The 17,223-nt window shown below is 39.4% G+C and overlaps 1 protein-coding gene across 6 annotated transcripts in view; it reads right to left on the bottom strand.

Moving 5' to 3' along the window:
• The window catches only part of rptor (regulatory associated protein of MTOR, complex 1), a 167,114-nt gene that overhangs the window by 82,728 nt on the left and 67,163 nt on the right, over positions 1-17,223 (bottom strand). For all 6 annotated transcript variants that reach the window (XM_086033595.1, XM_086033597.1, XM_086033596.1 and 3 more), the window contains exons 8-10: positions 12,025-12,084; positions 2,877-2,977; positions 720-864 (exon numbers count right to left, since the gene is read on the bottom strand). In XM_086033595.1, coding sequence (XP_085889721.1) covers positions 720-864; positions 2,877-2,977; positions 12,025-12,084 — 306 coding nt within the window. The remainder of the gene's footprint in view (positions 1-719; positions 865-2,876; positions 2,978-12,024; positions 12,085-17,223) is intronic.

Genomic DNA, 17,223 nt, shown 5'->3' with positions numbered 1-17,223 from the left:
AAAAACGGTACCTGATACCTTGAAATAAGGCTGGTATGGGCTTGATATTCATCCCTCGCTCATCCCCAAACCAAAGGAGACCAACAATTTTGTCCACATGTGGAAATCTAGCCTGGTTGCCAGGTGAAACAAACTCTTCAGTGGTCATGTTTTATTGCTTACAGTCGTGCAAATCGCTGGTGTCGGGCGGAATGCTTGTACCTCCAAAATAAGAGGCCAGCCCCAATAAAACATGTGTGTTCAACCATTAATTTACAAAATTGCGCATAGGTATTGTACATTCGGCGCAACGTCAACAAAATGTCTCGGAGGTAAGCATGTTCACCTGAAATCATAGCCATCAATGATAATATAGGGTTGAAACTGAAATGACACTGTATTAGACAATGAGTTCACATTTCCTGTGCAGTGCATTTAGCTGTAGAACATTTGGGCGGAGTTCTTATTTTACAAATGACCTTCATTAACTTTTGACTGGTGGCATTTAAATCACTGCTCAGCCTTTATATATATAAAAAAAAAGTTACTTTGCTGTATCATAAAATGTTGATAGTGCCACTTTGTACCTCCTGTCTAATCAAGAATGTATTTTGTCATTTACTGCAGCGTGTACAAAAAAAAAAAAAAAAAGTTGTGAGCACTGAGGAGACTGATGCTTTCTTTTTCATCTTCGGGACTATTTTAACATGCAAACCCAGAGCTGTGTTAGTGTGTCTTACCACATGGCATGCATGTATGTCGGAGGCAAGCGAGGGCTGCTGACAGGTGTACAGTTGTACGATCTCATTATCCTCTCTGCTAATAGAAAATTGCGGAACAAGCTGGCCACCAGAAGGTCCTGACGAAACAGCTTCTGGAACAAATCTACAAACGGACGCAGAACAAAAGACTGATTTTAAACAAAATCCACGATTGCAAAGAAGGGAAACATATCACTATGTGAAGAAATTCAAAAACGACCCAAGCTACTAAGTGTGCCGAGAGCTGCAGAAAAGCGAATAGCAAAAGGTTAAAGCTGTATTTTCATTGCTTCATTTACATGACCGTACTTGTAAATGGCCAAGATGGCATCAGAAGGAACAATGGAGCATTTGGCTCTCATGTTTTCCTCGTGGGTTTCTTGAAGTACTTTGGCTTCCAACGACATTACCAGCGCCAAAATATATGTTATGGTAATTAAAGCCTCGAAATTGCAAGTGTGAATAGTTTTCTGTCTCTATATGCCCCTTGATTGACTGACGAGTAGTCCAGGGTGTACCCATTCTCGCCTAAAGTAGGCTGGGACAGGCTACAGCTCGCTCACATGTCACCTAAAGAGTTGAATCAGAAGGAAATAGAAGGATGGGGGCAAACCAATTTCCTGCAGATCTGTGACTTTTTCTTGTGGTTAGGGTATTTGTTTATAGTATTAGCAAATTTGTGTGTACTGCACAACTATTTTGACAGAGCTCCGAACGGGGTTGGACAATAGTCTGGGTGATTTGAATTAGGTGTGCAGCAGAGCCTCATTATTGGGATTCTCCCTGACGTGGGCTGCTTCATTAACAGCAGAGCCCCAAGGGTTTAAAAGGCTTTGACAGCCATCAGCATTGTCACATTGTTACTGGAGCTGCGAGCTAGTGTGCTTGGGATGTGTGTTTGCATAAAAGACAGGTGGGTAATGGTAATAACTGTGTGCCTTGTATGAAAAATGAAAACCCCAGTCATGAAGTAATATATCTAGATCAGGCATGTGCAACTGGCATCTAGAATTGTCTCCCAGGCTACAGCGGCCATCAGGGATGTCACGGTACAATAATGTCACGATATGAACTTCACGATAAGATAATTATCAGGATATTGTGGGGAGGTTGGCGATACATAAAACGCTCACGATATTTGTAAAAAAAAAAAAAAAAACATCACAATATTCTGTTTTTGTACATAATAACAGCTGGCATTAACAAAGAAATAGGCTTGGCCAGTCACGCGCTCCCAATGACTCAGCACCGCAAAATATTTGGGTTTATGTAGTTTACAATTCTGCTTCAGGCGACTGAGATGTTGAAAAATATGTGCTGGTATGACCGATTTATGGGATCTTTTATTGGTGATAACATAGTTTTGTTCATGTGAGCAATAATCACTTTAATTTCTGTTTAATTTGGTTGTGTGGGTGGTTGCATGGTTTCTGTAGAACACGAAACACATACAAATAACAAACATGAGCAGTTGCATGTAAATGCCTATCCACAAAACATGCATCAAATTAAACTGCACTAACAAACTAACCACCAGAGGGTGCTGGAACTGCACAAATGGAAAACAACTTGGACTTTTAAACAGATTTGCAGCTATTAATATCCTGACATGACGACGATATTATTGCAAATTTAATATCGTGATATCACGATATTGCCGATATCGTGACATCCCTAGCAGCCATCGGATTCAACTGTTCAGTACAAGCCGGTGCTTTGCCCGGCTCGCCCATCCTGGTGCAGAGCAAAAAGATAAAATAAAGACGTCCCATCCACGATATCACTCACAAATATGTCAAATTACCAAGAACTGCCCAAAATATCGGCGCCAGCTTTAAAACAAAGCCAGAAGTGTGTTACTGAAATTCTTTTACGTGTCTCAGTACAAACGACAATGACTTTTGTGTGTGGGAAAACGTATGCTACTTGCTTTGAGTTGTTGGCTTCTCAATGAACGCCACTCTCGATTTGAAGAGTCCTCTTGAACATAGCTGTAACTTCAACACCATTTGACATTTTTTTCGGCAAGGGGGAATTGTCTGACAGTTTTACTGTTATGCTTCATTATTACAGCGGTTTATCAAAAGGAGTCATTTGAAATTCTGGGGAAGTTTGCTTCTGTGCTCAGAGCCATACCTCTGGGCAGCACGTTCCAGGCAATGGTGTCAGTGATGGCTGTGAAGATCCAGTTGAGTTCTCCGAGCGGAGTGCGCCTGTCGTTGAGCCTGCCAGGAATCCTGCACACAAGATAACAACACAGATGGCTCGGTGTCAGCGACTCACAAAGATGACTCAGAACACAAAGTGGCAATCACTCAACACTGTCACCTCACACATTTGAGGGTATTTACATTTACAGGCACTTAGGCTTGAACTGAATGAGATGGACAGACGAAGGGTCTGTCACTCTCTGAATATTCATGTGTGAGTATACAAGTGTTCATAGAAGCTGCTACACTCCATGATTTAAGACACTAAAAGCCCAAAACGGGAAAACAGAAGCATTTTACAAGCCATTATGTAAGATGTATAATTATTTGATAGATTTAAAGTTTATATGTACTGTTTTTGCACTGTACTATGCTGTATATCGTTGTTGTCCAATGAAAACATGCATTGCCCAATTTGCTTTACCCCCTTTTCAGAAAAAGTATCATTTGAAAAAAGAAAACAATTGTAAAACTTGGCATGTTGTTGAGCGATACTGAACAGCGACAATATTGGACGTGCAAACGATGAATCGCCAACTAATCAATTATTACCTTAAGCTGCAATTATTTCTGATAAGCAGGCATTGTTTAATTTAAAATTGTCCAAATTCTCAGAATTTCAGCCTCCCAACCGTAAATATTCTCATATTTCTGTAGTCCTACATGAAAGCAGATTTATTATCAGGGGCGCTGGGATTAGTATTACCAATCTAACATTTTACAATGCGGAACCTAAACGGTTAATTTTTTTCTTTAATCTAAATAAAAGTTATAAACTGCAGAAATGGCAAACGGATCTCATCCCCACAGAGTAGATCACGTTCGATATGTGTTTACTTCAGTAATCAGGTGTATACATGTTTTTACACTCACAAACTGTTTTCAGGCTCTATGCGTTTATTACTAGCTACTGAGGGAGTCTTGCTCCATTTTAAAGATAAAAAAAAAATGTGGAGTAGGCGGTATGTTTGCTTGTGTGGAGATGTGTTAAATTTAAAGGAGACGTTTTCACAATTTAAGACAGTTTCCAGATGTCGTAAAAATATGTCTGTGACACACATTGGTCAAAATACCTCAAGGTTAAGGAATTTTAGCCTACCCTCTGTTTGGACTCTGCCTGACTAGGGCTGTATATGCGATGCATGCGGTAAAAGAACAATATCCCCTGCCCCCAGGGCTGACAACATCACTGAACATTTGAAGCTAGGGTATTATCTAAGTTAATTAGTGATTCAATTATGAATTACAACAGTTTGCATAGAAAGTAGCACAGAGACATGTTTCCATATCTGTCCTTATAGTCACGTGACTTATGTGCATTGTTCATTATAGAAATAGTTTCGAGCATATTTACTACAAAGGTTGTGTGCTTCTAAATTAATGCACTAAACTAACAGATGGGGTGTGTAGAGACCTCTTCAGTTTGGACAAACAAAAGTAACATCAGCATCTCCAATCAACAATATGATCTTTGGATAACCTTAACTTCCCAGGATCTCCTCTCAGTGATATGGGTAATAAGAAGCTCATTTCAGATAGAACAACTCTAAAGGAAAAAGGCCCAGCGCCTGCACTGCATTTTGAAAGCTTGCCAAATGTATTGGGAAAGTCAGCAAAACAATGGAGCACTCAGCAGTTTGTATCTTGTTTTATTTACATGTAATAATAATTTACATGTCTTGGTGCAGGGGCCTGACAAGAAATGACAAAGAAATGTTTGTTAATGTGCGACAGACATTTTCACTTGTAATAACATGCCCATGGTGCCAACCTCGTGTAAGAGTGTGGGTGACTGTGTGAACAAAAAAAAAGAGAGAAAGAGAGGAATACTGTCAATTGAGGTAGCTTTGGCAAGATAACGTGACTGAATCGTGAGCAGGGAAAGACCACATGCGCTCAGCGTCGTGACTATCTTATCTAAATGACCATTGTGAGCAAATGCTGCCAGAATGTGTTGGATGTGGCTGGCGTACTGGCATTTGCACATTGTTGGCACCCATTCAGTCCACACTAGTATCCAGGTGCAGCTATCAGCCTACAATCGAAAACATTTTGGGAAAAACATTGTTTGAATTGTCTTTTTTTTTAAATGAATTAAAACGAAAACAAGACTTTTTTCCGGAATGTCCCGAATGGAACTATAACCCTGTTACATTTTGAACGATTTGATTTGATCTGAAAAAAACAAAACAAAACAATAAAACAGATATGAACTTTGAACTGAACTACTTCAACTACTTCATGTGTACGAACTTCCACAGAAACAACAGAAATAAATATGTTCTATTTTTGTCAGGCAGTTTGTTTGAGAGGTGACCTATCTCCTCAGGACAAACGTTTCTAGTACAGTTATGATCAACGCTATTGATGCTGTGATTACTTCCTACCAGGCTCATTTCTTGTCAATAAGAACGCAAAAATGACTATTTATGTTATCTACTGTATTCCTTAGTCGCAATTAAAGCCAATTGTTGTTTTTTTTTGTTGTTGTTGGGTTTTTTAATAGTTGCTAAATGGGTTTGGTATGTAAACAATATATCGAGAAAATATCGATATAGCGATATTGGCCTATGCAATATGCAATATGCAATATGCAATATGCATATCGCAAAGACATGCATGTTTCTCATGGAATCGTATGCTTTTTCTATGTTGTAACAGCCCTCCGTGGGACACCATAACTATAATGTGGCCCGCGACAAATGTGAGTTTGACACACCTGCTCTAAAGAGTAGGATGTTGTCTAACCTAGGGGCCACTCATTTTATCTGCTGTAGTACCTCTGATTACACGATTATTTCAAAGTGAGAAATAAGAGCTCACTTCAGTTCAAATATTTGGTTTTATGACTAATATGTGGGATGGCAAATGAGTGTAATGCCATTTTTCTTTTATGAGTGAAAGACTATTCATTATTCTGCTCAGAGACATCACCAGTGTCATCATTCATCGCCCAGTGCAACGTGCCAAACCTCAACCATCCAAAATCTTGTAGCTTCAGCTGCCACAAAACACAACAGAACTAAGAATAACAACATGCTAATGTTATTTTAACTTTTAAAAATAAATTAGCATGAGCAAATGCTGAGAGCTGAATTAGGTCTCCAGAAGGCTGTAGATGACTACAAGGCTTGAAATTTGTTTTGCATTCGGCCACCTGTTGCCTTGCTCTATAACTGTCCTGCTCTTGAAGAATGTTTTATTCATACTCTGCCGAAAAATGACAGCAGGAGATAACTGCTGGTAACTTTAGGGTTATTAGGGTAATTAGTAACAATTTACTTCAGCTCATAAATTCATTGTAAGGGTCGTTATCAAATATTTCAACAGAATTCTAGTTGACAGAACACAGTATTAGAACCCAATCCGTAATGTGTACAAAAGTCAGACAACAACACAATTTACAGCTTTCAAAGTTTGCATTACCATGCACTGAACATTTTCCCCAAATGACTGCATAATACCACACTTGGACAGGTGAAACCAAGACAACTGAGAACCTTGCATATACTGTTAGGTACATAATTACATATTTATTAGATGACCAAATGTTGACTGGAAATCTTTTGGCAAGAAACGACACTAACAAAATCACGCAGCAGCCATGTTCACAAGAAAGTAGAAGTGGGTAAGTAAGTACTAAGTGCTCTTGAGGACCAACATCGATTGTACTAATTTGGACAATTACTCTGTTTTCCCGTCAGCTAAAATGTGACAAAAAAGTTTAATTAAACAGATCCTTATAGATTGTCTCTACATTCACTTAAGAGTCACTTTCATCATGATAAGAAGTGGTCAATTTGAAAGTGAAACTATTATGTTTGTTTAGTGATGCTATTTTTGTTTTTGTTTATTCAAGGACTTAAAAAATACAACAGTAGTTAACGTACCAAAACGTTTACAGTCGCCAACAAAAATAAGATGTTCATATTTTATGGTTTTATTCAATAATGAACATAAAGATGCAGCTTTAGTGCAAAAAAACAACAACACCGTTTTGATATGTGGATTTGCATTTGTCACAATTTAAAACGTAACACTTTACACTCTACATGTTCGGCCCCTTAGTTTAACACCTTTTCTTCTATCGACATATTGTACTTTAAAATACTGTACTGACTTCTGTACAATGACCTATCAAGTGTATTTCCTTGTCTGTCCAAAAATGACTTTAGTGTGGCTCTGACTCTCTGTTTGTGCAATAAATGTTGTTAAGGTATGCAGTGGAGACTAGAGCATGCACGGACAGTTGATGTGCCATTCATGGAAATATATCCTGTAGATGCAAGAGGACTTCCAATTGAACAGTCTGGCTCTTCGCTAATTTAACAACAAAGTTGAACGTGGTCAGATTAAAGTATTTACTACATGTATTTACAGAAAGTCGGCTTTGAATCAATTCAATGCAACAGTTTGGTTATTTTTAGTGCATATAAATGTGCTCAATGAGCAGAAATGTATTAATATGCAAGGCTATTTATTGACTATAATAGAAAAAAGATAAATATAATCGCTGTCCTGTGAAAAACACGTATGTCCAATTTTGTTATTTTTAAAAAATGTTCGCGTTAACGGGATGTCTGTAACACGGAAACCCCATTAACGTAAAAAATACATTAAATGAAAATAATGGACATACGTGTTTTTCACAGGACAGCGACGATACAATAGATTGGGCAAGAAATTGATCTAATTGCCAGTCAATTGCAGAGTCCAAAAATCTCAAATCGAAAAAGAAATTGATGTGACTGACAGAGTTATTTTAGGAATATGGGAAAGCGGAGCTGTGTATTTTTGTTTCTCAACTTTCACATAGAAGCATATAATCTGCATAAACAGACTTTTTGATAGTTTTACTCAAAACTCTTCCTCCAAGTCACAGTGTCAACTTGCATAAAAATCTGTTCTGCTCAAACATGCCTCTGCCATCTCTACACAGATTTACTGAGCTTCATCATGAACTTTACTCCTTGTAGTCAGGCTGCTTCGATGGTTGGCTGCCACATGCTGTCATTAATGGGGTTTTTGTTTAACAGCTCTGTCAAATCAGCACAGTTCTCAAACAGTGTTCTAATTTTTATGCCTTGTGCGCTCCGTTTACTCATACCGGTACATTCCAGCAATGCTATTCTTTAGGACTTGTGGAGTATACAGCATGTAATGCATGTTACCTGAACTAAAAAACAATTTAACCAGTTTCCATGAAACAATGTGGATGGCTGTGTCACCGACCAGGAAAGGAACCAATGCAATTGTTTGAAAAATTACGTTTTGAAATAATCAATCATTTTAGCACATGTTAAAGTTTTATACTGGAGAATAAAGATCACATAAGGAATTCATTCTTTTGGCAGGTGTTGAAAAAAGCAAAGCATGACCAGTGCAAGAAGGGGGCCGAAGCAAGCCATTGCTTGCTTGTTTCAATAAACCGCGTGTGGACAACCTTGGACAATAAGCCTTATACCTTCAACAGTTGATTGATAATAAAGTAATGTTTTTATGCTGGCTGGTCATTATGTGGTTATTCTTAGGCAACTTAAACATTTTAAACAATTAAACATACATAATGTCACTGTCCAGGGGAAACTATTTTTGTCCAGAGATGGTCAATATTGCCCGATGTGAACCAGGCTTTGCAAAAAAAAAAAAGAGCTCTCCAAATACCTACAACTAAGGACTGTTTACTTGAATGAAGCTGGCAAAGGTCCAGAGCTGGGCGCTTGACCCTTTTTTGCCGGTCCGGCCGCGACCCTCCACCCTTGACCTGGGTACCCTTCCGGACGCGACCCCCCACCCTTATTCATAAAAATGATCACCTCCCCACCCCGTTCCCCCCCTTTTTTCAAATTTGTCAGCCTCTACCCCCCGCCCCAAAAAAGGGGCATCCGGCCGGGCCGGAGGGTCCGACCGGTCCGGACTGCCCAGCTCTGCAAAGGTCACACAAGTCCGTGGTTAAAGAATCTTAAGTGTGCCTTATATCCGTAAAATACGTTAAACGGCTTCAACATCAGTAAATAATGCCTTGTGGAGTGGCACAGTCGAAGTCCTGATCCCAACCTGATTGAGATGCTGTGCCATGACTTGAAAAGAATGATTCACACCAGACATCCCAAGAATATTGCTAAGCTGAAATGGCTTTGTTAAATCGAATGGTCCAAAGTGCTTCCTGGTTGTGCCAGTCTGATCTGCAACAACAGGATACATTGGGTTGAGGTTATTGCTGCCAAAGGAGGCTCAACCACTCATTAAATCCAGCCGTTCATACTTTTTCCTCTCTGCACTGTGATATTTATGATGCTGATGTGCAGTAAAAATATGGAAAATGATTTTTGTGTGCTATTAGTGTGCAATTTATGTGGAAATCCAGGTAATTCTAAAGGATTTGCACACTTTTTCTTGCAACTGCATTTATGCTTTCCTAAGCCAATTATGTTCACAGCTGTAATTTTACTCTGCTGCACAGACACACTCAGTTCTGTAGCTCCTACTCAAATTCTGGATATGACAACTATATTAAGAACCAATATAAATCTGGGAAAGTGTGCCTAAGAGCAAAACATGTTCCTTGCTGAGCCAGTTGGCAGCAGCCCTTTCCTGAAGAAATATGCAGCTTTAATTCTGCCAAACTATTCCTGCTCTGGCTGGAAGGCAGAAAACAAAGGTAGAGAACTATACTTCTATGATGACTATCAGTAACATGGTGGCTGATAACAGGACGCAGAACCAAAATTTAGACAGGAAAACAGACATATACAAAATAGATCATATACATTATATATAGATAACATATATGACATGGATTTTCTGAAGCCGATGTTGATTCCGCGATATATATATATATATATATATATATATATATACATAAACTATATATATATTATATTAGATATAAACTTTATTAGCTACTCAAACTGCAAGTAATAATCATTTTAGGTGATAACGTCATTGCAAAAGTGCAAGCCATCAAAATGACACCTCTGGGAGATCTAGTGCCTTTAGAATACTATTATTAAATAAATAGATACATTCTAGTGTTTAAGAGGGGAGCGGTCCCTGATCTTTTTGAGTGGGTTAGGGTTAAGGTAACATGAACATCAACAGTGTCGTCCTTGCACCATAAGTTTAGGTGCCCTATGACATTGAAGGCAGAAGTGCTGCATGGATACGGTCCATATGTGTATGCTGTAGTTCAGTGATTCCCAACTTTTATTGAACCAAGGCACATATTTTAAATTGGAAAAATCGCACGACACACCACCCCCAAAAATATTTAACAAAAAGTGTATACATACAGTGGGTACGGAAAGCATTCAGACCCCTTGAAATTTGTCACTTTGTCATTGTAGCCATTTGCCAAAATCAAAAAAGTATTTCTCATAAATGTACACTCAGCACCACATCTTGACAAAAAATCTGAAATGCAGACATTTTTGCAAATGTATTAAAAAGAAAAACTGAAATATCATACAGCCATAAGTATTCATACCCTCAATTTTTTTTTTTTTTTTTTTTTTTAACTCACATGCTGTCCATTTCTTATGATCTTCCTTGAGATGGTTCTGCTCCTTTATTGGAGTCGAGCTGTGTTTAATTAAACTGATTGGACTTGATTAGGAAAGGCACACACCTGTCTAGATAAGACTTTACAGCTCACAGTGCATGTCAGAGCAAATGAGAATTATGAGGTTGAAGTAACTGCCCAAGGAGATAAGAGACAGAATTGTGGCAAGGCACAGATCTGGCCAAGGTTACAAAAGAATTTCTGCAGCACTCAAGGTTCCTAAGAGCACAGTGGCCTCCATAATCGTCAAATGGAAGATGTTTCGGGAGACCACAAGTCATCCTAGACCTGGCCGTCCAGCCAAACTGAGCAATCGCGGGAGAAGAGCTTTGGTGAGAGAGGTGAAGAAGAACGGCAAAGATCACCATCAGGAGGAATTTTGGGCCATTCCTCTTTACAAGATAGTTTCAGTGTGCCGCTGTTGGCTTTGAAAACGCCAAACGTAGCAGTTATGGGGTGCGAGGCGTGGCTTTTGCCATGTTGTCCTCCATCCTCCAATGATATACATTCTTGTTTAATGTTTTATATACAGTATTAAGATGTCCGCGCTGGTAACGTGCCACTTTGTGTAACTCTTTAGCTGACACTCCAAGATTCTTTTTTTTATCTCAGTGAGCATTCTGCGCACAGGACAGCCGCACACAGGGAGAATATTAACATGGACACGTGAACATCAAGGCTTTGATTGTACCTGTAGATCCTTTTGTGACCCTTCACAGATGAGTGCAAATTAACAATATGTATGTATCCTGAACGTTCTGTCATGTGAGAACATCGGGAAACACTTCTTGAGAATAGAAAACTCAAAATTGGTGTGTGTTTTTACAAGGCCGGGCAGCTTTAAGCAACATTTGCAATATTGTCACATTGATTGGACTGTAGGTTGGCTCAATCCTGACACCAATTACAGCTCTTGTAGAAGTCTTCTAGTTTTCTTCCACCATGAACTGTGACAGTTTACAAGCAGTGAACATTACGATCCATTGCAAAGGTTGTGTGGGAAGACAGTATGGCATTTCGAAAAAAAGGATGTTGGTTTATCATCCTTCTGCTCTATAACATTTGTCAATTGATGGGCATACAGGACAACCAATCTAACATCTGGTCTTTTCTGACGTGTCAGCAACCATGCACATTTAACAGCGCCAGCAAATGCTGTGCGAATTAAGGAATGTATAGCAACTTATATAGTAAAATAAAGAAAATGCAATAGATTTATGCACGTGGTTTAGATTTTGATAGTACGTAGATCATTTTGACTTGGTCATTTTATAAGTAGCAGGAAAGCTGAAAAGAGGTGGTCACCCCTGGCTTAAAAGTTGTCTCCAATAAAAGCAAAGAACCAATGTTTGTGTAGTATTAGTATGAGTATACTATTTCTGTTTAGATGAAGATCAGATCACATTTCATGACCAATTTTTACAGAAATCCATCATATGACACGGCTCACACAATTGCAACTGCAATTGTATCGATTTCGAGAAGCTGCAGTAGCTTTAAGAATATCACTTACTTCTCGATAAGGTCTAACGTCACCCCGGGCACCAATTTAGCACTCTTCTGCATACAAAACCTAAAACAAAAAAAAAAAAGACAGGAAATCAGTGTCAGTGAATAACCCTAACCCTCTTTCTAAAACACTCAGAACTTCAGAGGCGATAATTTCCTCAACAGGTGTAGACTGGACTCAAGTAAGTAGTGCTGAGTAGTAGTATGAGTTGTTGTTGTATTGTTTACAGTGGAACTGTTAGCTCACAGTAGTCACAGCAGGTTGCGATGACAGGCGTGAGCAGAGTCACTAAGGGCCGAAAGGTCGCCTTTGGAATTACCCTTGAAAACCTGAAGTTTTCCCAGAAATTTAACACTTACAAAATAATATCTTAGCCCCTGTAGCAGACAGAAACATAATTCCAAAAGAATTAGAGAGCTTAGACATGTGGCTTTCACACAGGTAGAGTTTATTATTATTTACTGTTCATTCGAATGTGTAAAAATATTGTGTCAGTGCAAGACAAGCACTATTTTAATTTAAAAAAAAAAAAAATCGAGTGGTAATTACCATCCTCTATTCACGTTCAACTGGTTCCACTGGTTCAAAGTCCACAAGCTCGTCGTCTATATATCAGTGCCATTATTTATTTCAGAGCTCCCGACGTTCAATGGCATCGGCCATTAGCCTACGGCTCGAAAAAATTCTGCGACATCCTCCGCGGTCTCGCGCCACTGTCACGTGTATACAGTATTCTGATGCTAAGAGACCGAGAATTGGATTAAAAAAATACACAGACGTATCCGCTCTCCCGGCTTTAAAGGTAGAAAGACGCAACAGCGCTACGGGCTCTAGTGGGAGAAACGTGGCTATGCGCTCCCGTCCTTAATGGGTTAATGACTTGAGAGATTATTAATTCAAGACCATTCTCTTCTTGTCCATGTGCAGGATGGGGAATTTAAAAAATGAAATAAAGTAGGTAAAAGTCACGCGTGAAGAGGGACTTTGACAGAAAACGCTAAGAACAATGAGATACCGTATATGCATAATATGACTTTGTCTCTAGACAAAAAACAATGTGCTATGAATGTTTCAAATTAAAGCAGAAACAGGGCTGAATATAATCAGGAACTCTCCATCCATTTTCTTTTAGTAAACTGCAACTCACAGACTGCTGTGCATACAATGACACATTCGTTCACTTTGATTAAGCAACTATTTGCCTCAAAACAAAACATATTGTTAAAGGACTTATTTATCTCTGAATTCCACGAGTTACAAATATTGTAGCTTCCTGAAATCTGCGTAAAGAATGAATCCCCAGATATAAGCAGAGGTGGTGAAAAAAAGGAGTCAGGCCAATGTAAACAGAGCTTTAACAATGCAGGAAGGTTACAAAAGGGAAAACTCATTTTCTCCCCAAGCCCTGCATAAAATAGAAATAAGAGAGGGGGGAGGTAGAGAGCAGAGACGAGAAAGAACACGGGGTAGGGGGCTATACTATACAAAAAAAAGAGTCTGAAGTTCAATCTGTTCAAACCGCTCTATGACACATTGATCACATTTAGATTTGTTTGACCTTCAAAACAACATCTCCCATTGAGACCATTTATAACGACATGAAATTGTTGCAAAATGCACACTGCCCCTGATAATACATTTGTTTAAAAATACAAGCAATGATGTTTCAGTAATACAGCGGTGCTTTGACATACGAACGGCCCGAGTGAAGAGATTTTTGAGATGGGAGCCGTCATTTGGCCAATTTTTTTTTTCTGCTTTGACTTATGAGCGCAAACTTGAGACACAAGCGCTCTATGGTGGCAGTGAACTCAACTGATTTTGGTGTTGTGTCATTCCCAAATGATTTGTTCAAACAGACAAATGTTTTGCCTGAACATACTCAATGGAATCTCTGCATGAAATGAGTCGTCTCTCAGTTCAGTTGAGCTGCGCGGCAAGCACGCGCCACACGCAAAACTCGGTGGTTAGGGTTAGGCTGCGACCCAGTCTGGGACATGCCACGTGACTGAGCGCCGAGTGGCCGCCAACGACGCGGAGGTCTGAAGTCAGGGCGTCTTGGTGTTGCTAAACCGCGGCAGGCCAAGGAGAACTTAGATCTTGGCACTTAATGTCGCAGTATGGCCAGAGGTGGCTAAAGTAGCCGAAAATTGTACTTAACCAATAATACAGTTACTTTAGAATAATATGACTCAGGGAAAAGAAAAAAAATAGCCCCCAAATAATTTCTTGAGTAGAAAAAATACTCAAGTACCGAGTAACTTCAGCAAAATCTTCATGAAATAAACAACAACCTCTTTAAAAAATAACATAAAAGAAGGCAAATTCAGCTCAAATAAATTGTTTTTTATTATTTAGTTTCTACTTAGAGAGAACTATCGGCTCAACAAGACAAGGGTATGGTTGATTTAAAAATAAAGTCTACACACCCCTGTTCAAATAACAGATTTTTGTGATGTAAAAAAAAAATAAATAAATGTGACCCATATGTGGTACAATTCAACTGAATTGATTCAAATATTTTTGAGAGGGGAGGTTAAAATACAGCAATTGAAAATTTGGTTGACACCCTCTTATAACTAGGATGTTGTTGTGCGAGTAACTAATCACATTCAAATCACATGCTGCTTTGTTGACCACATTTATTGATCATGTATAGATATACTCAGTAGCTTTAGTTTTATGGTACTTGCAAAACAACCGTAGTGAGAGAGTGAGAGAGAGTGAGGCCTTGTCTACATGTAGCCGGGGGTTTTTAACAACCGTATATCGCCCCCTGCCTGCGTTGGAATACGCATAAAACAAACGCATCCACACAAAACAGCGGAAGTGCATTTTTAAACGCATGCCAAGCCTCTGGGTGGCAGCAGTTAGCCAAATACTGTCCATTCAGAAGGAACTTCTGTCCTTTGACGTCACTTATACGAAACCAAAAACACGGCGCCAAACGCGTTCGGGAGAACCGACAAGAGGTCAGAATTGCTTTTAAACCTTTCAACGAGAAGCAGTGGTTGGTTGCGGACAAATAAGTAAGCAAAAAGCGCCTCGAGAATGGCTATAACCAACGCAGCGCCGCGAGAATCCATGTTGACTCGCATGAAAACACAAGTTGCGCAATGACGTCAAAGCATTGTTGTCGCACGGTGACACCGTAAATGTAAAACGTATGACTGTTCACAGCCGAACGCGGATCCGGAGATATCCGGAGATATCCGCAAATCTCCACTGCCGCCGGAGTTTTGCGTTTTCACAGAAAAAACTCTGTGGACGTGTAGATGATAGGGCTAACCGCAGGCTTATAACCGGTGTTTTCAAAAACGTAGAAAGGGCCTGAGAGTGAGAGAGTGAGAGAGTGAGAGAGTGAGAGAGTGAGAGAGTGAGAGAGAGAGAGAGAGAGAGAGAGAGAGTGAGAGAGAGAGAGACAGAGAGAGAGAGACAGAGAGACAGAGAGAGAGAGAGAGAGAGAGAGAGAGAGCGAGAGAGACTACAGTACAATGTTTACCACAAAAGACGCCTGTTTTGACATTTACTTCTGACCATAAAATAGGGCTAATATTAAAAGATCTGCAACTCATGATTTGGACTAGTATTGGTTAGCTTTCCTCTGAGGTGCCAGAAGGCATCATTAAAAACGCCTTAAACAGCACATGATGAGGATCTCTAAAATTCTTGCCCTTCTTTATTACTTGAGTCTCCCAAAATGAACATCAGTCTCTTTGCTTGCATCTTAATTTTGGAGGCAACTGTTAACAAGATTGTACAGGCTGATTTTGCCTTTAATAACTTTTCAATCGAACCATCAGATAAAAGAAACATTAGATGGGTGTCTGGGAGTACGTACAAAAGCTGCTGAATGTTACAAGATTGAATGTGCAAATTTAAAAACAACCCATGTACACACATTATTGAGGGAGCTGTGAGTACAAAATTTGACTGACACTCCTGAGGGAACAACTGACAGTTAATCTTTGATTGATAAGAACATAATATTTGTGTTTAAGAAAAATTTGAAGCATTGTAGGCATCATTTGATTTGAAGCACTTGCAAAAACCAGCAGAAGGTGCAATTAATTCAGGCCCAACGAGTTGACTACCTTAACGATCTGCAGAAGAAATACAACAGAAGGTACATGTTTTGTAGTGACTGCAATGCCAATGTTCAAGAAAGCAAAACTAAATGTTGGAGTGTAAATCTGTGGTGTGTCTGTGTGTGTGTGGGCACAATGAGGTCTTCTGAGGGAAAGCTCAGAAAGCTTTATAAAATCTCTTGAACTCATTCAACTAGCACACAGATAGTGCACGTGTCCTTTGTAGCTACAGTAAACTGCGCCGGTATCCATGAGGATTGGCAATTAAATTGCGTTCCAATTCAAGTCTATCGCCGCACATATTGCAGCTCGGTCAGCAAGCTTGATTGCAGTCCGGCCAGGCTCTATTCAAAGTCAAGTCAGCTGCCACGATTGCTTCCGAGGGTCAACTTCAAAATAAAAGCCATGTAAGGCATTGATTGAAGCTAACCCACGCGGCGCATTGCACGGTAGCCTATCAAAAAATGTTTTGGCGGCTGCTTTGACTAGGCTGGCTTCCCGCAAACGGCAACATTCACGTGGTGAGACGGCGGCAAAACGTGGCGCTGGAGGGCCACCGGTGGGACGTTTATGTCTGTCTCGCTGTGCCTTGGCTTTGACGGTCCGTCCAAATACGTGCTTCTGCAAAAGTATGCTAGCTGATCACAGGGAAAGTCAGAGGTGAGCAAATTCATCCATCCATCCATTATCTAAACCGCTTATCTTCAATGTGTTTTTTCAATATAACAGTAAATTGTATTGTTTTAATACGTTGTCAATGTGTAGCCCAGGTAAATGAAAACTGAAAATTGAAGAAAGGTTACATAAAATCAACACATTAACGATAAATCGCTATTGAATTAATATTAACAAAAAACAGTCTACAGTGTCCATATTTCTATAAGCCAACCTTAAGATCCCAAATCATTACCAAATTCCTCTCAGAGAGGAAACAAGATTGCTGCTAACATGAGGACCACACACTGAAAAAATGCTGTGTGTCATTTACTCAGTTAAATTTCATCAAGTGGTTGCACGAAATGAAATTATCTGAATCCACATAGATTTTTAAAGCAGACTGTACATCTACTTTAAAAAAATGGGTACGGATGATTTTATTTTGTGTAACCACTTG

The sequence above is a fragment of the Filicampus tigris genome, chromosome 6 (genome assembly GCF_054856515.1).
Source record: "Filicampus tigris isolate MCC_2025a chromosome 6, RoL_Ftig_1.0, whole genome shotgun sequence".
Classification (NCBI taxonomy): domain Eukaryota; kingdom Metazoa; phylum Chordata; class Actinopteri; order Syngnathiformes; family Syngnathidae; genus Filicampus; species Filicampus tigris.
Note: the sequence above shows the minus strand (reverse complement) of the source record. Positions and strands in the feature narration are given on the sequence as shown.